A 22,671-nucleotide genomic window follows, 5' to 3' on the forward strand; every position below is an offset into this window, starting at 1 on the left:
AGAAACTCTGATAAAACTGATGATCTGGATAAAAACAGCTTTTTCCTTTTATCATTGAAGTGTGAGTGTTGGATACATTGAAGTGTATAACAGTGATAAAAGTCCTACAGCAGCATCACCCAAAGTAAACACCTGCTGATAAAATACGTCATTGGCTGCTTGTTTTGTTTTTTGTTTTTTTTTTCATTTACACTTTTTTCCTGGTCAGTGCTCCTGCCTGGCCCCCATCAGAACTTTTCTAGACCCGCCCCTGCAAAGCTAAAATATAAATCCTTTCTACAGCTACATCCATTCATCAGCTACTGTGTTAGAGAAGGTCCTGCCAAAAACAATACTTTGTGGTAATTTTGTGATGGTGTGAACCATGAACTGCTAGTTTGCTCCTTCTCAGCTGAACTATTAACAAACGTAACAAGAGAAAAGCCGATCAGCTGATCACCGACAGCCATTGCTGCACAGAGACGACCAGAGATCCTCTAGAGCAGAGGTCCCCAACCCTGGTCCTCAAGGCCCACTATCCTGCAGGTCTTAGATGTCTCCCTGCTGCAACACACCTGAGCAGACATGTTGGTGCAAAGCGCAGCTGGATTGTCGCTAGTTAAAAAAAAAAAGGGAAAAGTGCAGATGTGGAACCCTCTCACCAGGAAAAGAGTGTGTGTTAAAACACCCCCATTCTCCACAGAGGCGGTATTTAACGCTGGTATTTTTGACAGCCCTAATTAGAATGTTTATTTTACAGGCAAAAATACAATGATTTCAATTGCCTTCACACATGGAATCAATGGTAACTTTCCACACAGACTATGAAGATATCAATGCGATGAATACTGATGCACCCCCTCAAACCATCACAGAGTCTGAGAACAGCCTGGATGGTCTTTCTCATCTTTGGCCCATGTAACTAGAAGTCAGTTGTTTTTCCCTTTTAAAAGCAGCTGTAACTCGGACTTACAGACCACAGAACTAAGTTAAATTGTGTTTCTGTCCATCTGAGATGAATTTCTGTCTAGAAAACTTTCTTGATAACACAGATATTTGGTTTGCTGCTTGTGTAAAACAGTTCTGGTTTATATTTCTGGAGGCTCAAAAGAAGTCGACTGGATGAATATGCACAAGCTGTCCTCAGTGCAGCTGGCTCTTGTTTAAGTCCTGCTTTGGATCAGTTGCTGCATGTTATTTCTCATTCCTTCTCTGTGACTTCTCTGCTGTCTGCCTGGTCTGATCAGATTGGACAGGGCCTGGGTAAAGGACACAGTGTGGCTGAACTTGCGGAAACTGTATTTAAACTGTGGTTCGAGTATACCTGAAATTAATTGTCATCTGAGGGCGCATTTACTCTGTTGCTGTTTGATCTGCTTTTAATGAACCCTGGTCTGCTTCTATGGATAGTATGATTAAACCCTGCTTGAAAACCAGGTGGTCTTGGTTTACTTACAAGTGAGTTCTGGTCCAGTTTGCTTGCAGACAGTGGACCGAGGAGAGAAAGTGATGTAAGAGCAAAATAACTCGCTGCCTTTCCTGCTGCTCATACTGGACACATTCAGGTGAAAACTGCCTTAGATTGAACACCAAAGTAAAAACAGAAACCCAAAAACTAAAGAAATTTATTGTTGTTTCATTGTTTACTTGTGGTAAGCCAGTCGTTTTTTTAGTCCTGGGGCCTAAAAAAAGAAAAAAAAAATAGACATTCAGGATGAATAACTAAGCTGGGCTGAAACCATTACAACTACAATCCACATAGTTAATTAATGTTTCCAAAAATGTAGTTGACGGTGGGCTGTGCTGTCCTCCACAGTGTGACCATTTTAGTATTATTTTAGTTAATATGCATGCTTTCAATTGAATATGACCTACACTGGCTGCGGATTTAGTGTCATTTTAAATAGATCTGGCCTCGTATGATGTGTGTGCTGTATACTGTGTACACAGGCCTGCCAGGAGATGACTGCATCCACTCATATGTCCATTAATTAGTTGCGCCTGGACGTGTCCTGCATTTATTACAGTGTGCAGACATGAGGGTGTATTATGTACAGACCTCTGTGAATGTCTGTCTTCTCTAGTGTTGTATAATATGCTTGTACTCTGTGCTTTTTAACTTTTCTATCTTTCAAACTGGGATCCCACAATAATTTCAGAGAATCTCTAGGAAAAAACAAAAGTATAAATATATGTTATGTGTGCGTGTGTTAGTGTACGTAGTGTACGTCATGTACGTTAAGTTGGATGTTGGGGTTCAAAATGTTTGGGAACCCCTGTTCTGTGTAAGTTCATGTTTGAACGGAGCTCATGGTTTAATTGCTTTGATTTGTCCGTATTTAATACAGAAATTGTGAGTTAGCTGTGTATTTATATGGGAAGTGCATTTTATATAGAGTCTAAACTAAATTATCTAATGAATGTAAAATCATTTATCTAAAATCATTAAATAATGACAATGGATCTAGTTGAATGTGATAATGTGTAGCGGACAATCGAATAAATATTGGTTTCCATTTGTAGTGACTGCTGGTTGTAATAACGGATGAGATTAAATAAATCCTGGAACTTAGCAGGCTCGGTTCACAGAATAAATCTCCCTCGTAACTTATGCCATAACCATCCCACTTTCCTGTACCCCGCCTTCATGTAACAATATCATGGATAATTTGATCCAGATGACCAACATATCCCGACTTAATCTTTTGTGCAATAGGCCACAGTAAGTACTTGGAAATCATATACGTGTGTACTGTTTTTTCTATGGTCCTTTTTGGTGTTACGTATTCTAAACGGTACTCCAGCACCTTTCAAACAAAGCTGGTACTGCAGTTTTCAAGAGGAGTTGTTTGTCCATCCAGAGACTCCGTAGTACACAGCTGCCTTGTATGTGGACCCACAACAAGTAGATATAAATGGCTTGCTCTAAGACAAAACATAAGCTAATTTAGTAAAATGATTGAGTTTTTAATATATAAAATTGTTCTGTCATTTACCTTGGATTTTGTTACATACTGCACCTTTAAGCAAATTTGCTTCTGCTAGAAAAAGTAGGATTAAAAAGAAGGATAAAGGAAAGTTTATTCTCATTACAGTTTTCCACAAGGAAATTCTTTCTGGGTTTATCACAAGCAGCAGAAATTGACAAAAGTTAACATCCCAAAAAATAAACTTACACAATTCTACAACGTGAACATGTGGAGGCAGTCTTGATGGTTTACATTTAGTTTATTGTTTAACCCTCTAAGGCCCGACCCATGAAAAAATGGTAAGAAAAGTCTATTTTTTTTAAATATATGAGGTCTTTATTTGTCCCTTTAACAAAATATAACAAAAAATATCAGATTGTGTTCAACAGGATTTTGAGCAAAGTTTACACCATAAATTGAAGTAAATGTCTCAGAAACTGTATGTGACAAATATGTCACGTCGGGCTCTTATGGCTTAAACATTTAAAAAAAAGGTTCCATCTCTTCAAAAATTTAAGGCCAACAAAAATCACATCATCCCTGACGAAGGATGAAAACTGAAAGATGAATCTAACAGGATTCACATCCAGTTTTCCATCACTTTACCAAACTCCCAACAATTCCTGAAGATAAGAACCAAATCAGATGACCTCAACCTGAACAGCGTAGCTCAGGATGAAGGTTTTATATCTGATTCAGTGCAAAAGAGTTTTCACTTAAATCTAAACCAAACATGTAGATTAAAGTATGATGAAAAAATATCAGAATAAAATGTTATCAAATCATCTAAAGTGTTTCACACTTAACTACTTCATAAATGAACAGCTAAATAATCTAATTACAAATATGAATGTAAAACATAAAATTACAAAGAAAAAAATGGTAACAGTAAACTTTAGAATAAATAAAAGACGAACAGATTACAGAATTTCCCTCTGAACTGCAGAAAACAAGTACTGTGATGAGTTAAAGTTAAAGACACACTTTAAATTTCTACTCCAGTTCACTCCAGTAAATGTATTATAATCCACTGGTGTCGTATTTTGCCTGCTTTTACCTGCCGTTCATGTTTTAATAAAACCACCAGATGTTCACACACTGAAATAAATTTTCAACTATTTAAACTGTCGTCATCTAATCAGTGAAGGACAGACTCTACTGATCCATCACTGATCTGTTTTACTGTCTAACTTCAAACTTCTTATCAAATATGTGTTTGTACATCTGAGTGTGTTTCCAGTGATGTGAAGCAGAGTAGTTATGTGGAGCATTTACTAAGTAAAGGTTCTTCATTGTTGCTGCTTTACTGAGATAAACAAACATGCTGCAGTTACTGTCAGACTCCTGAAGGTGGCAGCAGAGGAACATTTATCTCTTGAGCTTGTTACATACTCTGCACTGTTACATAGTTTGTTCTTGTTCTCGAGGCCGCAAGAACAAGAAAAAAGTTGGTATTGGTCCGGTCGTACTCTACGAGAAGCTTCGTCCATGACGGGGCGGGGATTACTGCAGGGGGGATGTCCGTTGTTTTTATGTGCAATGAACAGCAGACTGTGTTATTTCATATTTAAGTTTACACTTCTCGCAGAATTATTTTCTTTATCAGAAAAGCAATGACAGCAGTCAAGCAGCAGCAATGAAGAGTGTTTACTTGTGGATGAGCTGCAGAGATTCCAGCAGTGTTTCTAAACTCCTGGTGTTGTTATTAACAGCAGGGAGAAGCAGCTGATAGATGAGCCCAGTGGCTTTCAGTCGTTTTCAGGCCTCTTGTAACAGAAGAAGTTCCTTCTCTGACTGCAGGCTCTGAGCCCAAAGGATGTGTTGCTGTTCTTCTCCAGGACACCACAGCCGTAAGCCGGGCAGCTTGGAATATCCTGGTACTGCACCGGTTCTCCACCCACCCACAACCAGCCATCACCCAGGAAACGCAGACCCGTCCACACCTAGCAACATTTAGCAGAGATCCGTATAAACACAGAGGATAAGCTGCTCAACAACACCAACACCGTGGAGAAAAGTGGCCCACCTCATCAGTGGTCGCCTGTTGTGCTCTCTCTCGTGCGTAGTCATGATCATCTTCAGTGATCAGGGTGGCCAAGTCGTAGCTGGGCTTCCAGGACACAGAGTCTGGATTCTCTGAGTCCTCTCCTCCCAGAGACCTGCAGTGGTCTAACGCCTCCTCCCACGTCTTGTTCTCCGTCACCAGAACCAGATTGTCATCATAACATGTGAAAGACTGTCTGGACTGACACGGATAACTATGCCATTTACCAGTCTTCTCCCTCACAACACAGAGTTCAGTTTGTGGGTTATTTGGTTCTGTAAGAAACAGGAGACAGAAACCATCTTGAGGAAAAAAAAGTTTTAACTTGAACGATATTTTATACCTGTTATGTCCCCTTAATGTTATCATGTTTGTCCTGTTTTAGTAGTGAGGTTTAATGAAATATGTTGACAGGTCACCTTTAATTTGAGTTGTTTTTATGACTGACATTTTTCTACAAACATCATTTATGTCAGTCGAGGTCGGCTGAGGACAACAATATAAAAATGTCACACTTTCTGAACTCAGATTTCTTTGGAAATACATCTTTCTGTTTAATCACCATGTAGAATTAAAGGAAACATGACTGAGTGGAGCAGAAATAGTAACGTGGTCTGATTAAAATAAACGTTATAAAAATTATTGAACTCATATCCTGAAAACCTGAACATCAATAAATCAGTTCTGCTCACCGTTTTTGTCCCAATTAAAGAAGGCTGCATTCTTGTTTCCTCTGGACCATTTCCATGGACTGTTCGCATCCTCTCGGTAAAGTCCGATCCAGCTCTGGCTTTCACGAATCAGTTGATTATCTTCTTCACTTCTGATAGTCGCCAGGTCAGTGTGTTCCTCTCTACAGAAAGACTGAGCTTCTTTCCAGGTCTTGTGTTCCTCATAACATATAAAACTGATGCTTCTGAGGCCTGATTGCTGCCCACAGACAGGAAGAATGAGCATCAGGGAGACGAAGATGTAAATGTTCCTCATCATGTTTTTACTGAAGCCTGCAGACACATTCAAACATTCAGTTAACATTCATCTCAGGGAAAAATGCTGAAATGTTTCATGCAGGTTTTACTTTTCAGGTACAGTTAAGGTGGCGTGACAAGGAAATTATTTTTAGTTTGTTCTAGTGAATTACTTGATCTTTGTATTCAATCTCTTCTCTTTGCAGATCAATTTTACTGAGTGATGGTTTTACTGGCCCTCATTTATCAAAAGAAAGTAGAAATGAGAGCCCATGTGATCAGATTTCATTTATGAAACATTTGTATCTGACTCTGGACCACGAATAATTATAACCTGTAAATGATGATGGATTCCAGCCACTGCATTTATCAAGACCCGATCATTCCTACGTATTCCAATATTGATAAATGCAGTGGCTGGAATCCATCATCATTTACATGTTATAATTATTCGTGGTCCAGAGTCCTTGCCCAATGAGGTCAAGCCATGGAGAGATGCTCTGCCAAAAAAAAAAAAAAATAAATAAATTTTCAGAGGTTGAGATTGAAACTCACACTTGTGAGGTGGAAAAGAATAAAGAGGTGCTGCTTGGAAGCCTAAAATTCTACGAAGGCACACGGTTTTCTTCTCTCTCCCTCCTCCCCACGCTTCCCTGCTACTTGTCCTGTCATCTCTGAGACTTTCTCTGCATTTCTGTTCTGAATCTAGAATCTAGAACCATGGATTTGATCAGCTGGTCCCTAAATGCAATCGACCAAATTTATTCGAACCGGAAAACAGGCGTAGGAGAGCCTGCTTGTCCTGGCAGAACGTTTTCGGCTGGATATGTGATGGATTCCTGGGGTGTGTGGAAAGTCATGTGCCTGTCGATTCTCTCTGTTGAGGACGCAGAAGACATATACACATTCGGATTCATGATAACTGGGTTTCTGCTGTTTGGAGCGGGCGGTTTCCTGGCGTTTCGCAAAATTCGGATGATTAGAGTCGCCAGTGGGACCACTGAGAGACTCAAGGCAGACGAAACAGCTCTGGCCTGAAACTAAAACAAATGCTGTTATCTAATTTGGCTCCCTGTACTGGCCTTGGATGGCTGGTTATAAAGTTCTCCTGGAAGGTTTTGTTGACGGATGCTCAGTCCCCCCCACTCTCCTCTCGGGCGGTGGACTTTTCCTGGATCAGCTCTCAAGGACGCCCCACTATCATCAGGTGGCAGAGACTGGAGAAAGGAACTGGAAGAAAGTTCACAGGCTTACATACTGCACACACACATGCACGCACCACACTCACATACACCACTACAGGCACACCTCCCCTGATGATTCACTGCCTTGGTTGGTTCTCCCCCCACCTCCCTCCACTCCTGGGCGGCGGGTCGACTGGATGCGCTCATGTTCTGCTGCGTCCACACTTGGCTACCATATTCTAATTTTCTGGGATTTTGAATTTGAGATTTTTAATAGTTGCCAGTTATAATCATCAAAATGAAAAGAAATAAACATTTGAAATATTTCAGTCTGTGAGAAATGAAAGCCCACATTCCAATACAAACTGGGTTGCATGACGGGTGCCCGTTTCTTTTCTTCAGCATATGGCAAATATGAACTTTACAGAAATACTTGTTATACACCATGACTCTCCACAGTCTGTGTAATATCTTTAATGTATGTATGAGAGAAATATTCCTGCTTATCGTACAATAACGTGCAGAGAAAAGTCAGCAGGTGAGGCAGGCAGTACTCTGCCTCACCTCAAGGAGGCATAGTTGCATGCTGTTGGATGAATAGTGAAATAAAACGCTCTTTTCAGATCTTACGATAGTAAATCTGACTCCAGAGGAGTCAGTGCTTCACCAGCCATGAACCCCACCGCACGTCACTGATCTCCATCAGCATTCTTTGTTCAGCTGCTGAGAAAATGACAACTCTCGGCTTGCTCTCTTTTTCTGCAGCTCCTCTTTTCCACCATCCACTCATCAGGGCTTCCTACGTTCCTCAGGACCTCCCACATAGCCAGGCTATGTAAGCCTCGCTTGAAGTAGCCTCAAGTAGATGCAGCTGAAATGTGTTAGTGGAACAGCTTGAGCCTTAATGCAGAGATGGTGTTAGCTCAGCCTGGCTTTCATACAGTCGTGGAATATCCTCCTGGTGAGACGCTAACAATAGGTGCCCCCTAACTAAGTACTGAGTGCTGTACATGCTCATACTTTTCATGTTCATACTTTTCAGTTGGCCAACATTTCTAGAAATCCTTTTTTGGTATCGATCATATTCTAATTTTCTGGGATTTTGAATTTGGGATTTTCATTAGTTGTCAGTTACAATCATCAAAATGAAAATAAATAAACATTTGAAATATGTCAGTCTGTGAGGAATGAATGTTGACATTATAGAAGTTTCTCTTTTTCAATGGAATTACTGAAATAAATCAACTTTTTCATGATATTCTAGTTTTATGACAAGCACCTGTATATGCCCATGATTTTATAATTTTTTTATGTTAATATTATGTTAATAGCCTAAACCTGATAACTGAAAGTCACAATTCTTTACTTTGCGCAAAAAAATAAAAACAACACGCAAGAGATCAATGAAAACCTTAAAAAAAAGTTAATAAAACTTTTTCAAAAAGCTGAACATCTGTGTATACTTGCATTAGCTAAGCATTATTGTGTTCAAGGTTCTCTTATATGAAGCCACTTTTTATAGCCTATAAAATAGAAAATTGGTAGCCTACAGCATTTCCACTTGTCCAGTAAAGAACTTCAGATTCCTTTAGTGCACAGCATTGGAAACATTAGCCTACTTCTTAAATAGAGCAGTTATACAACTTTAAGGAATAGACCACTTTACTTGTTAGAATAGTTTACGTGATAGAAGGATCGGCTCCTGTCTCCTCCGTATAGCAGTGAAGGCTGTGCTGGGCACGATTCCCTGGGCATCCGCTGCACCAGGGCACCAAAAGGCTCCATTAGCCGGAGCACATTGTAAAGGACTGCACAGCACTTATGTCACAGACTTTGTTTGGAGAATACAGCAGCGTCCCCCAACTGTTCCGAGACACATCCACCTGCCCTTCAGCTGTCCGAAGGAGCGCTCCACCGTGCACGTGTGTGTGCACACTGTTGAACATGGGCTCCTGCTCTGTGGCAGGGTTTGCCAGCGGGGTGATGAGATGCTTCAAGAGTGAATATAGGTATTAGTTTGTGTGCAAATACAGATCTCTGTTTGTATTCATCATTATTTCAAATTGTAGTGTATGATATATTCATTTTAAGCTATTCTAATTGTCATGTGTGGCACTCCCAGCATATCAATAAGTTATTTTAAGTTATTTGTTTTGGGGATCCATTTTAACATGTTTTTTTCTTTTTTGGCAAATGGGTTAATTTTGAGTACTGAATATGTGGCTGCTTATGCTTAGATGATGGTTTGAAAATTGTTTAATAATTATTTTCAGGGTCTGCTGAGCTGCAACACTAATCCACATTGACTCATACTTGTGTAGCAAGGAATAACCCCACTAGGTAGGGGTGAACAATAAAAGCCCACCCTGAAAGACTGAGAGAATACCAGATCTAGGCCTCTATTCCCCCAGTACCAGTAGCCCCAGTGTATATGGTTATCTCATATCTCATGGGAAGTCTACCTCTTTTTTGCCTGACTGGATTGCTAGGTTGTGACACTCGTCCCACACTTCATCACTTTCTTCACCTGAGGCTGCCATAATCTTACACTGACCACTTGACTCACTAGGGCTTTGTAGGCTTTTAAGTCTGAACCAAGCGGCAACCTCTGGCGGTGAAATGTGAAGCCTATGTGGAAGTGCAAAAAATTGCAGTTCACCCCTAATCCGCTAGGGCCTGGCTCCAAAACAGAGCAAATCCCCATAGACTCCCATGTTACAAAGTTCACAGCAGAAATAAACATGTTTAAAGCCTGGTACAAAAAACCATTCTAGGATTAGTAGGTCAAGTTTACCTTCATGACAACTGTGAGGGGGTGATTTTTTTCTAACTCATCTGTTTGGATGTTTTTTTAATATTTAAATTCTGCATAATTAGGGCTTGTTCTTTTGATGGACAAGTATCCAATATCCACAGCAAGAAGGGAGAGTGCAGCACAACTGCGGTTTTTAGCCGGCTAACAGTGCTCCTTATCTTTATCCCACCTACCTTCATTAGCCAGTTAGCTACTGTTAGCTCTGGGTTAGCTCTTAGCTACAGGCAGCTCAGAGTTTGATATATGTCAATCATCTACCCCCAAGCTCACAGCCCCCCTCTCAGCTCCACCACTCTAACCATTTTTGTATTTTCCGGGAGGGACGGCAGGCGTGATGCTGCCAAGATGGTGACAGTAGGAACCGCCCAATGAGCTTCACTTTATCATGAGGCTCTGTCCATCTTTTATATACAGTCTATAGGTGGAACCTGACTCTCCAGCCACGTCAACTACCACAACCATGACATTTTGGGCTGCTGGCGTAATTGTGTCTGGTGTACCTGTGGTTCGTGTGTGACAAATAATTTGCAGACAATCATTGTCCAACTCCATTTGTGCTGATAGCCGGGGCACATTCTGCTGCCAATTTTGTGGGCAACTCAAAAGTGCACAACCGTAACAGCATGGTGTTGTCCACCCTCACTGGTTTGATAGTGTACAAAGGAATGTCTGGGTGGTTTTGTTTAACTACAGCATAAGACTGCAATTCCCACTTGTCTTGTACTTTATTTCTGCCCCTGTAGTTATGGTTACATAGCAGCACATGGTCGCCCAACCTGATACGAGATCAACGGCCGCTCACCCTTTTCTCTCTCCACTTGACAGGGCTTGCATCTCCAGTGGAGATACAATGAGCAACAGTGGTTGAATGTTCATAATCCCCCTCACATTCAGAGAATACATCCTCATGGGCAGCCAGCAGGTGTCAGAGTTGGTGATGTTGGGACTCTGTGAGATCCTGAGTGTTCACTGGGACTGGGACGGTTAGGTCTTCAGGCCCATCCACTAATTGTCTATTCTCAGAGCAACTCAACTGTTTAATGACCCCCCCTTCCTCTCTTCTCTCTGTACCACCTCTTTTAGAAGCACACCCTGTGGTCTACTTACAACTGCTACTCTTGCCATGGCATTAGCTTTGCAGCCCTCTTACCTAACTGGGACCTTACTGCCTGTGGTCTTTGCTAAGATGTTTGCCACTATGAGCTCCTTTTGGGGACTGGCCTTGGCGCAGCCTCCACTAGTATTTGACATTCCATCTTGTGTGAGACTCTACAGCGACCCTCTACTACTCTCTTGCTCAAAGGGAAAATGACAACGGGTTCTCTGCCTGCCACTTTTACAGATCCTATCTTGCCATTTGGACCTGGATACAGTTTTTTTTTTTTTTCCCTAACCTTGGCCATCAGCTGGCAAATATTGGCCTTCCTCTCATCAAAAGTGTCCATCTATATGTGATTGCTCTGGGCTGTAAAGAGGGTCTCCAGATCTTCAATCACATTCATTTCTACAATCCCTGGGAGCCTGCTGGACTTTCTAAGTGAGGGTGTGTATCTTTCAATACAAAAAAATGCACTTTTTGCCCACTGGTCTTCAAACACACTCCATCTCCATTTTCAGACATCGTAATACAGGGATATCAGGCCCATTAGCTGCAGTGAGTTCAATCCAGTTGGCTGACATCATCTTCTGTGCCTCAACATAGTTATGAAAATGAAAGTCTTTGATAGCTGTTATGTTGGAGCTTATGTGTCACAAATACAGGTTGTCTCGACTACCCTGATCTTTAGATTGACTGTTCAGCACTTCCTTAAAGCACTATTTAAAGGCTATCATTCACTTCTGTTACAACACAGTTTGCCATTTGACTCCCTGTCATTGATGGATGAGGAATTTTCTTGGCCCTATCAGGATTACTGGACCCTGTTGTCCCAATAGTGGTTTCATGTAGGGCAGTAGTGATCATCTTGTCTGCTTTCTTGAGCCAATGACAGCTGGTGTGGCAAGTTTCATCACATGTATAGCAAATATACCTCCCCTCATCGTCCTTTAAGGGTGGTTTTCTAGGGAGCATAGTTCTCTGTCCTTTCCCTGTACAATACTTGATACAAGCTACTGTAACGTCAGGTTGGACCTACCCCTCAGACCAGGTAATTGCAGCCTGTAACAGTTCAACAAATGTTAAATCTTTCTCATCTTTAACCTGCCTCTTTGATTCCTTTCTTAGGGAACTGTCTTTCAGACCCAGAACCAATTGTTCCTTTAACACTGCATCAGGGTGTGGGACACAGACTCCTTCCTTATAATATGTCCCAGTCCTTCCTGGAGGTCATAGGCATAAGACCTTAAGGTCTCCCCACACAGCTGTTTCCTGTCATATAATTCATTTAGCCTTGTTAGGTTTAACAGATTATTCAGACATCTTTTTACAAAATATATATATATACACAATGCACATTTATGTAAAAGAGAAAAAACTTAAAGACAGTCTGAAAAGGGTATACAGGCAGAAGCAAAAGCTTATAATGCCCACCCCCCCAAATCAGTTTACATCAAAATATAAAAGAAGCAAAATAGCTACCGTGACACTTACAATAATAGAATAGAGAAAATAATATACATATATCTACTGTTAATTAATTTGTTTCATATATCAACCCCGACAAAAGAAATACAACATTGTTTTATGTTTGTTCTTGCTTTTGGTTTTCTAAACATATTGTATCTTCTAAGATCATACATGCTATCTCTGATCGAAAACAAGCCCTGGATGTGTACAGGCAACAAATTATTCTTTACTCTATACATAAATTAAGCAGTTTTAAAGTCAACCAAATCTTAAACTTTAATGTTTTTAATTTAACAAAAATTTGTTTGTGAGCTCTCTGTAATCTGCTTTATTAACAATTCGAATTGCTCTCTTTTGAATTATGAACAAGGGATTTAAATTTGTTTTGTAGGTGTTTCCCCACACTTCAATAGAATACATTAGGTAAGGCAATACTAAGGAACAGTACAAGAGATATAAGGTTTTTTTTATTTAGAAACTCTTTAACTTTGTATAACACTGCCATTGATTTAGACAACTTTACTCTAATATGATCAATATGTAGTTTCCAACTTAACTTATTTTCTATTCTTACCCCAAGAAATTTGACATCTTTCACTATTTCGAGTTTTTTATCATTTATTTTCAATTTAGTGTTCACATTGACAGCAGAATTTGCGAATATGATAAATTTAGTTTTCTTTAAATTCAAAGTTAATTTGTTTGAATCAAACCAACACTTTAGTTTATTTAGTTCATTTTTGATTGTGTCCATTAGGTTTTTTTTTTTAAATCTTTGCCCGAACTAAGGATATTAGTATCATCTGCAAATAATATGAAATGCAATGTTTTCGATACTAAGCATACATCATTAATATAAAGAATAAATAACAAAGGACCCAACACTGAACCCTGTGGGAGACCAGTGGTCATTGTCAATAACTGCGAGTCAGTGTTTTCAATGTGGACATGATGACATCTATTCTCTAAATAGCTCTTAAGCCATGAGAAAGAGACACACCCCTGATTCCATATCTACACATTCTTTTAAGTAATAATTCATGGTTAACGCTATCGAAAGCTTTAGTTAGATCTAAGAACACCCCTACAGTATATTGTTTATTATCAATTGCATCAGATACTTTTTCCACAAGATCAGTAAGTGCCAGAGTCGTAGTCCTATCAGGTCTGAACCCATATTGTTGTCCACAGAGAATATTATGTTTTACAATAAAATCATAGAATCTTTTATGAAATATTTTTTCCAGTATTTTTGAAAATTGTGATAATAGGGAAATCAGTCTGTAGTTAGAAAAGTCATGTTTGTCCCCAGCCTTATAAACAGGGGTAACCTTGGCGATCTTCATCTTTTCTGGAAACCTGCCGAACTGCAAGGACTGGTTACAGATGTGTGCCAGTGGTTTGGCTATATACCCAATGATTTCTTTTAATACTGACACATCCAATCCATTCCAGTCTGCTGAGGTTTTATTTTTGAAGTTTTTAACAATTGTAATAATTTCATTTTCATTTGTACCCTGTATAAATATAGTTTTATCTAAATTTGTTATTTTACCTACAATTTTATCTACATCATCCTGATTAGAATAAATCTCCTTTGCCAAATTTGGCCCAATATCAATAAAATATTTGTTGAATTCATTTGCAATATCATTAGATTGTTCAATTTTATTTTTTCTTTTGTTAAAAAAGAATTAAGTAAAATAGAACTATGACTGCCCTTTTTTATTATCTCATTTAGAACACGCCAAGTATTCTTGATATTTGATTTGTTTTATTCGAATATATTAGTCTAGTCATTTTTTTTTACTTGATCGCATAATACTTATTAATTTATTCTTATAACTTTTATATTTTTGTTCTGTTTCCTGAGTTTTTTTTCAAAAAATCTTTGTGCAACTTATTTTTCTTTGTACAAGCTTTTTGAATAGCCTTAGGTAGCCATGGCTTTTCAGCATATTTATTTCTCTTTACCTTATAGATTAAAGGGCAACTTTTTTCATAAAGGGTAATAATGATATTCAGAAAATCACATTACTCTCAAACTGATCTTCAGTATAATATTCACACTGCGTACGTACTGTATTATAGAAATTATTCTCTGGATCAATATCATTTTGCCTATCCTGAGATATATACTCTGTGTAATCGAACATTTGCAACTATAAACTTTCATAGACTGCTTTACCAGTTTCTGTTCTTACTGCTGAGGATTTTGATCCATCCAAAGTCTTAGTAGGTCTTATTTTTTATTGTCTATATATTGTGAGTAGTCCCCAAAATAGTGTCATTTGTATTGTTCAAGCTCTAAAATATCATTGATAAAAATCACTTTGCCTGCTCTGGGGTTCCATTCAGCCTGCAGTTTCTCATCCAGGTGTCATGAATCATCTTCTCTCTTCTCAGAATCCTTGCTTGTCTTGCAATTTCAGTATTTCTTTTTGTAAGGTGCTCATTCACATATACGCTTGTGCCCTTCAATTTTTTTAGCATTTCTCAGCACCTCCATTTTGCGTTTCCTGTTAGCAAGCCTGATGAGAATATTTGGCTTTTTGCTATTTCTTTGAGCCAAAGTATGACAAGCAACAATATCTTTACTGTCTATTGTTATGTCTCTGCTATTAAAAAACTTGATTACCTGATCTTTCAATGAAGAAGTATCCAGATTTAGAGCACAAGGTAGCTCACTGTCATCTCCCCTCTCACCAACTGCAGCCTGTGCACAAGTGCGATGTATTTCAAGCCCCGATATCAGGTGGTCATCCATCCTTGAATAATGCTCCAAATCATCAAGTGTTTGTTCCAGATGTTCAATTTTTTTATCCTTTTCTTGCATTAGAGCCTTGAGTTGTTTGATTTCATCCAATGCTTCTTGTAGGCCTTTCTGTTATTTCTTGTGACATAAAATCAAAAGATTTCTTCTCCAAATCTTGAGCCAATTTCCCTGTGGGCATTGTTGCAGCAAATGTAGTCCTTAGATGATACAAAAAGTTTGGTGATGGTGTCTGCTTGCCAGCAGGTTGTAACTTTTGCTGAAAAGTTCCAAATATTTCACCAAATTCAAGAATGATTGTAGTCCAGAGATATTTGTGTCCTAAACCAATCGAAAAGTGGTTGAGATTAGGTGGATGTTGATTGATTTTTTAGAGATAGTTAGATTGTTGGAGCTCAGTAGTACCACCACATCGACACGGCAGCCATCTTAGCTATCTTGTGCCAATTGGGACCTTATTCCCATAAGTTTGGAGCAGGACATCAAATATCTCTTCCACTGAGTTCTTAGAGCCTGTTAGCATGAATTTGACTGTGGCGTTAGCTTCATTTTTTAGGTGCTGTTTGATGAGCTCTACTTTATCGTCTTCTGGCACCTTCATAATCTGGTATACAGACTTTATTACAGAGACCCATTTCTCAACCATTTCATCTCCGCTTTTTACTGGGTAGCTGGCAAAATCCAGAAGTTTACGATCCGGTGACTGTAAACAGTGGCAGGGGCTTTTAAGGCTGCTGTTTGCTGATCTACAACTGCTTTTGCAAGCAAAAGAGCTTCTCTTTGCCAATACCTGCCTGGTGCAAAGCACCTGCCTGCTCTGTGAGTTTCCTCTGTAACTCAACAAAATCCTTCAACTTCTGACATATTGGACCTGCTACATAAAAGCTAAATATGATACTGTGGGGTTTCCTTAATATAAGCAAATATGGGGCTGTTTCCTGTTCATGACGACACTTTTGTAGCAGTGAATAACCCCACTAGGTAGTGGAGAATAATAAAAGCCCACTCTGAAAGACTGAGAGAATACAAAATCTAGGTCTGTATCCCCTGAGTACAACAGTAAGTATGTGGGTAACTTTCTAGCTCAGTTTTTATCCAGGCAACAGTGTGTAGTTATGAGGGCCTAGCTGAAGTTTAAAGCACTCTCTTTATGCTAGCACAGCCTTCTCCTACCTTTATACTGAGCTACATAGGTGGGGTGCCCCTACTTCAGGGCAGCTTATAAACAGAAGCTAAAACAACATAAAACAGCTGGGAATTTATTTGAGTATCCCAATAATAAAGAAAACAAAATTAAAACAAATCTTCCGCTACTTAACCAGGGGGCATTCGACAAAACGAAAAATAAAAAAAAGGCAAATGCAGTAGAGGATCACAACAAGTGACACACAAGATGTGTTTCAAGGCACAAGATATACTCAGACAATATTTTACCTCAACATTAAACCATGCGTTCCATTAACAACAGCTAGCTGAGGAAAAGCCTGCTGGCTGATTTGCAGTCAAAATGACGCTTCAAATGCCCAGCAAGATTTCACCAATCTTTAATAAACAGTAAGAAAATAAACTTAACTCGACCCGTGCAAAGGAGATATAACAACAAGATGCTTAAAAAGTCCACTATAAGATCCAAGTTAGCTTGAGTAAGTTATTTTACATGCACAGTCCTCCTGATGATGCAGCATTAAATTCAAAGAAAAACTTGTCACAGTCTGCTGGCAGTTGGTTGCAGTGCTGACCTTAACTGGTAGTGTTAGTTTTACAGTGTAGTAGTTCTACTGCAGTCCTCCAGATTAACTGCTAAAATGGAAAAGAGAAAACTGTACCTCAGTCTCGGATACATAAAATGGATGTGTGGATGGCAGGTGACTTCACTCACACACAGCAGAAGATGGGGTTGATCGCTGAGATGGCAGCCTAATGGCAGAGCATCACTCAATTAAAGTTTATCCCTCCTCTGAACCACTGCTGAAAGCTCCCTGAAGCCAGCTGTCCTCGGTCTGTGGCGGCTTCCCTCTAATTCGACACGTAATTAGCCGACAAACTGTAGCTGCTATGTCGCTCTCACGCACTCCAGCACGTGGGAGAACTATATCCAGAAACTCATTCAATGTTCCACTGTAGGTCTGCAGTGGACCTAAACACAGCTGTGCCCGCACCTCAACACAGCGGATTACAAGCCTGAATGGTCTTTCAGACCTCTGTACATATCAGTTAATGCTGGGTCTCTAGCTTAGAGTCAACGTGCTCTGCCATCGCCATTGTCACCCGCTTCTCCTACATCACCTTGCCTACTTCTTCATCCGATAGTCTACATAGGCCCAATCGTAGACATAATATACATAGAAGGCTCATTACACTCTGGAGCATGATGCTGCATCACCGCCATATTGGATGGGTCTTTGGATTCCAGGCTAGCTTCAGAACCAACCGGAGTCAAGACAGCGCCAGCAACTATTTTAACTACTTTGGAATCTTCTTGTGTTCAGTGTTTTTCAGGTCATAGCAGTGTCAAATGGTATGTATGGCATGTTCTTATTTTCAAACTCTCAAAGTTCAGTTTTGATGTTGTTCCTAATTGATGGATCTGAATAATTTATTTGAAGGAAGCAAATTCTGACACTGATTTACACCCTCAAGACACATCTAGTAATTTTACACCCAGTAAATTTGCAGTGTGCTTGAATCATTTATTAATCAGGGACTGTACTGGAGCAAAACATGTATTGCTGCTGCTCTGTCACCATGTGTTGTGTTACATGTTATGAGTATTTGTAGAAAAGTCAGTAACTAAAATTACTAGGTGCTCTTGGGGTGTCTTGTTTCGCCGTGATCATATTGGTGAAACTTTTCTTTTGAAGGTATGTGTCAGTCATCGGCTTTGTCATTGACACTGACGCGTTGTTGTTGATTCCTGACCTGCTCCAAGTTCAGTTGTGTCAGGGCATCAGGTAGAATTTCCATATTTATAATTAGTGCTTATATGTGGGCTAGATCGGATATCAGTACCATCTAGGTGGGAAAATTCTAGTGGTGATTTTTTTTTTTTTTTTTTTATTCCCTATACATCACTAGTTTACAGTATGTTTTGATGTGATTGACCTCTCAGCCTGGTCACCTATTGGTGGTTATGACCTCATGAAGTAACCCAGTGGGAAAAAAAATTGGTATACAGTTTCCTTACTTACCCTCAAAAGATATATATTTTATGCCTCTCACTGTCTCCATCAACCAGCTCTCTTAGTGTGCTATTTTTTTTTTTTTTTAGGAGGCTGGAATAACAATCCCACTGCAAGGCAGTTCCAGGGCATTTTTGACCGTCTGAACCATTGTGGTGTCACACCAAGTGCGTCAGGCACAAATTGGAACCCAATTGTGGAGTTTGAGAAGGAAAACCCAATTCGAAATTGAGGACCACCATTTTATGCTTTTGTCTTTTGTTGTCTCTGTATTTCTCAAAGTAAGGCTGCACTACATTCCAAAATTAACTACCTAGAGTTACAGAGTGTCAGCACATGCAAGAAGCTGTGCAAAACAGGTCATTTTCAAGGGTTTTGCCCCCTGTGTGTGTGTGTGTGTGTGTGTGTGTGTGTTTGTGTGTGTGTGTGCACATGTATGTGTGTAACTTTTATTTAAGGTGTAAAATGAATTCATTTATACATTCATTAATATTTTACCATGTCTTTGTTAAAGAGCATGATAAAATGATTTCAGCATGAAAGCAGGTATTTTTAATGTGTAACAGTGACCTGTATCATAACTACATCTCTGCTGTTTTGTAACAAACGTAACCGTGGTAAAAATTTGTGGAGTTTCGATGGTTGTAGTTGGGCATACACTTTAGAAATAAATGCACTGGCGGCACATGGGAGACCCATCCAATATGGCGGCCGCATTGATGCGTCAGCTCCAATATGCAATCTCAGTCTACGAGGCGTTTGTATTTTATGTCTATGGGTCCAATATCTTCAGAGCCGATTGGAGACCGGATTTACCCTTATACTTAGGAAAACAATCTGAGACCTTTCATGAGATTTGATCGTATTGTACACTCACATCTTAATTAATAAATGCTTAGTCTTTCATGGAAATGGTTGTGCGCACAGATTTCCATCATATGTTCATTTGATAAATAAGGGCCACTGTGTCTCAGCAGCTGGTGTCAGAACATCTTTTGGAATTAATGAAGCTTATCTTATCTTATCTTATCATGGTATATACCACCTGACAGACCTTAATATCTGACAGACACTGAAATCAGAAAATCATTCAAACTGACGCAGATATCACTGATGCTTAGAAAATAGTTCAAAATACAGAAACTACAAAACCAAATGAAAGCTGCAGCACTGACAGTAGACTGTACTGACCTTTACTGACAAGAGATTTAGAAATGATCCAGTTAAAACAGTCTTTCTAATCAGAATCAACTTCTATGTGATCAATAATAAAAGGAAGTCACTTTCTGCAAACATTCATGTTTTCCTCAGGTGTGAAACTACAGCAGAAATGGGTTCAGTATATGTGTAGACATGCAGTGTCCCACGTCTCATGGGAGGATGCAGGTCTGCAGTCTGTATTTATGAGGAAGCTGTTTTACAAATTTGTCTCAGAAAAATTATCAGGAACTGATGGAGGGAGACTTTAACTCTACACAACAAACTGTTTACAAAAAAGCAGCAATATATATGAAACTCCTATATTTCTCTGCACTTGGAGACAAAAATGTGGACGATAGTCCTACAGAATTTAGGTTGTGTCCATTATAACAAAACAAGCAACATAAATGAAGCAAAGAACAAAACGTGGAAATCTAAGTATCTGGTACAGCAGCATGACTCTGCTGGAGTTTCCTTCACTTCCTCTCCTCCCGTCATTGCTGTGAAACACCTCCTCTGCACAGTTATGATGGACGCAGAACTTTAGACCTGCTTTTATCGGTAAATAATGACGTAATCAGTGTTGAAATGTCGATGCAAAAGTTGTAGTCAGCAGTGGGTCATGTAAATACTTTCTCCCCTGAATGTTGCCCTAAATAAACACACAACAAACCCAAAACATCAGCCTCCACCTTCTCCTACACAAAGTCAACTGCGCCTGCTAAGTACAGACAACCTCTTTTATTTTTCTTTTGACACTTTATGATTTTCCATATTGAGACATTTGCATCAATTATCAGACTTTTTTTTGTCACAAACTTTAAACCCCCACCCCTAATCCTGCGGTTATCCTCACAAACACCTCCACCCACACAAGCATAAACCAATAACGCACACAAAAGTTAAATAAACACATAAATTAATCTGTCCTTTCTTTTTTTAAAGTCAAAACCACATTTTAACTTTGATGCATTCTAACACACAAAAAGTTATTGATTTCTGACGACAAATCAGGGCCAAAAACTAGAAAGGGTACTTTTCCATAATAAACAGTTAAATTCTTCTTTAAATTTCTCATTGATATTTTTACAGTTTATTTCAGCAAAACATTTTATGGTAACAAACATTTTACACCATGGCTTTTTCTATGTGCAATAAAAATGTCAATAGATCCTTGCACATAATAAGAAATGGACAGAAATCATGTTTTAGGAAGGAGGCCATCATCTCCTGCAGGAATAACCCCCAACCCCTGTAGTGTTGGTGTCTCACCTTGCAGCAGCACTCAGCTCGGCCAACCAGCTCTGAACCTCTGCTTCAGGTAATGATGCTTCTCTGTCTCTGCACTCAGTAAAATTTGTGTTTTTCCAGCAATCACCATGTAGATGTAACACTGATGACCAATGCAAAACCTGTATGAATATTCAAAGTAACCCTGCACCCGTATCATGCACTAATTACATAGCACCACCCTCCCAGCCTGTCTCTCTGGTTTAAAGTAAAATAAAAAAAAAGGTTAAATCTTTTTATTTTCATTAACTAAAATTTTTTTTTCAAATGATATACTTAAAAGTCCCACTTTGAGTGATTGAGGTTGTTATAGAAACAATTGTCCCATCAGTGAAGTGGGGTCACATGATCAGTCATATCAGTGTTCCTTCACACGTCGGCTTCCACAGAAAGACAATATTAATGTAAAGGCTGCAACAGCCATGGAAGCTGAGTTGAAGTTTTATTTTAATGGTGAAGTCAGATTAAAATACTCTGGAAGAAAATAAATATAACAATATATTAAGATATTTTACATAATTAGAATGTTAAATTATTATCTATACATAATCTTTTACAGCACAAAGCCTTTTAGTTCTGGATTCATTATTTTATATATCATTTTCTGTTGTTCAGTACCTTTCAGACATCTTGTTTTCTCAGCAGATTCAAATCTGTTCTTCCAGCAGCAGTGAATTTGTTCATGGTTTAAACAAGGACAACATGTGACAGCCCGAAAACCAAAACAAGCCACAGCAGTCGAAGCAGCTGCTTTTCCTACCAAATATCACCAACACAGAGTTCCAACTAACATGTCAGTAAATGTCACAGGATGCAAAATGTTGCCTTGAGTGTTTACAGTATGGTCAGGTAACCCCATATTTTCATCTCATTGTTGTGCGTTTTATTGTGTGGTGAGACTTGGATGGTTACCTAACCATGAGCTCTAAACGAAGGCACACACTGCAGATGGACACACCTGAGCCTAATTGCGTTTGACTGCGATCTCCAGTTGTCTCTCCCATAAGTAAGGCACCAGATACCAAGCAAGGCAGGCAGGCAGGGAAGAACATGAACACACGGACGAACAGGTGGACTCCTGGATGGCGTGATAGGGATGTCGTCGCCCTGCTCGCTTTGGCTGCTGTCTCTCGGGCCGCGGTAGGACTCGCTTCCTTGACACCAATCATCTCCTGGCTTCAGTGGCGTTGTGACATCCAGATTCCATAGCTCATGAGCTCATCTCTGAAAGCTGTGGCGGCAGTGCGGAAGACCCAGCACTGGAAGTATGGAACAGACTGCAGTGGGAAGAGTCCAACAGGTGCGCCATCTGGTTGACAATCAGTGGGCCAAGGAAGGCCTGGAGCTCACACTGGACTGGACTATGTGGTATCACGAGTATAAAAAGAAGGAACTGCCTAGTCTAGGGCTTGCACAGCATAGGGTGGACTTTTATTTTCTTAAGTCTTCCTTTTTTTTTTTTTTTTTTTTTTTCTTTTAATTCATTTTTAGGTTTCTAAGCACCTTCATTTTATGGTGATTTCGTTTTAGTAATAAATACATTGTTTGTTATATGCTAAGTCTGTGCTTCTTACTGTGTTGGTGTGGCCAGGAATCTCAAACTACTTTGGAGTAGTATCATCTAAACTTCGTTACATAAACACACCATTCATCACTGTAAACACAGCATGTAAGAACATGTTCACTGCTCATCATAGTTAATAG

The 22,671-nt window shown here is 39.4% G+C and overlaps 1 protein-coding gene across 1 annotated transcript; it reads right to left on the bottom strand.

Moving 5' to 3' along the window:
- Positions 1 to 3,333: 3,333 nt before the first annotated feature.
- On the bottom strand, positions 3,334 to 21,019 carry LOC121634732 (macrophage mannose receptor 1-like). The gene is made up of 4 exons (XM_041977631.1): positions 20,950 to 21,019; positions 5,685 to 5,996; positions 4,975 to 5,267; positions 3,334 to 4,891 (listed from the first exon to the last, which is right to left on the bottom strand). Exons 2-4 carry the CDS (start codon positions 5,980 to 5,982, stop codon positions 4,697 to 4,699), a joined length of 786 nt encoding a protein of 261 aa, XP_041833565.1. The 5' UTR covers positions 5,983 to 5,996; positions 20,950 to 21,019; the 3' UTR covers positions 3,334 to 4,696.
- Between the last annotated feature and the right edge of the window lie 1,652 nt (positions 21,020 to 22,671).

This window comes from Melanotaenia boesemani, chromosome 2 (genome assembly GCF_017639745.1).
Source record: "Melanotaenia boesemani isolate fMelBoe1 chromosome 2, fMelBoe1.pri, whole genome shotgun sequence".
Lineage (NCBI taxonomy): Eukaryota > Metazoa > Chordata > Actinopteri > Atheriniformes > Melanotaeniidae > Melanotaenia > Melanotaenia boesemani.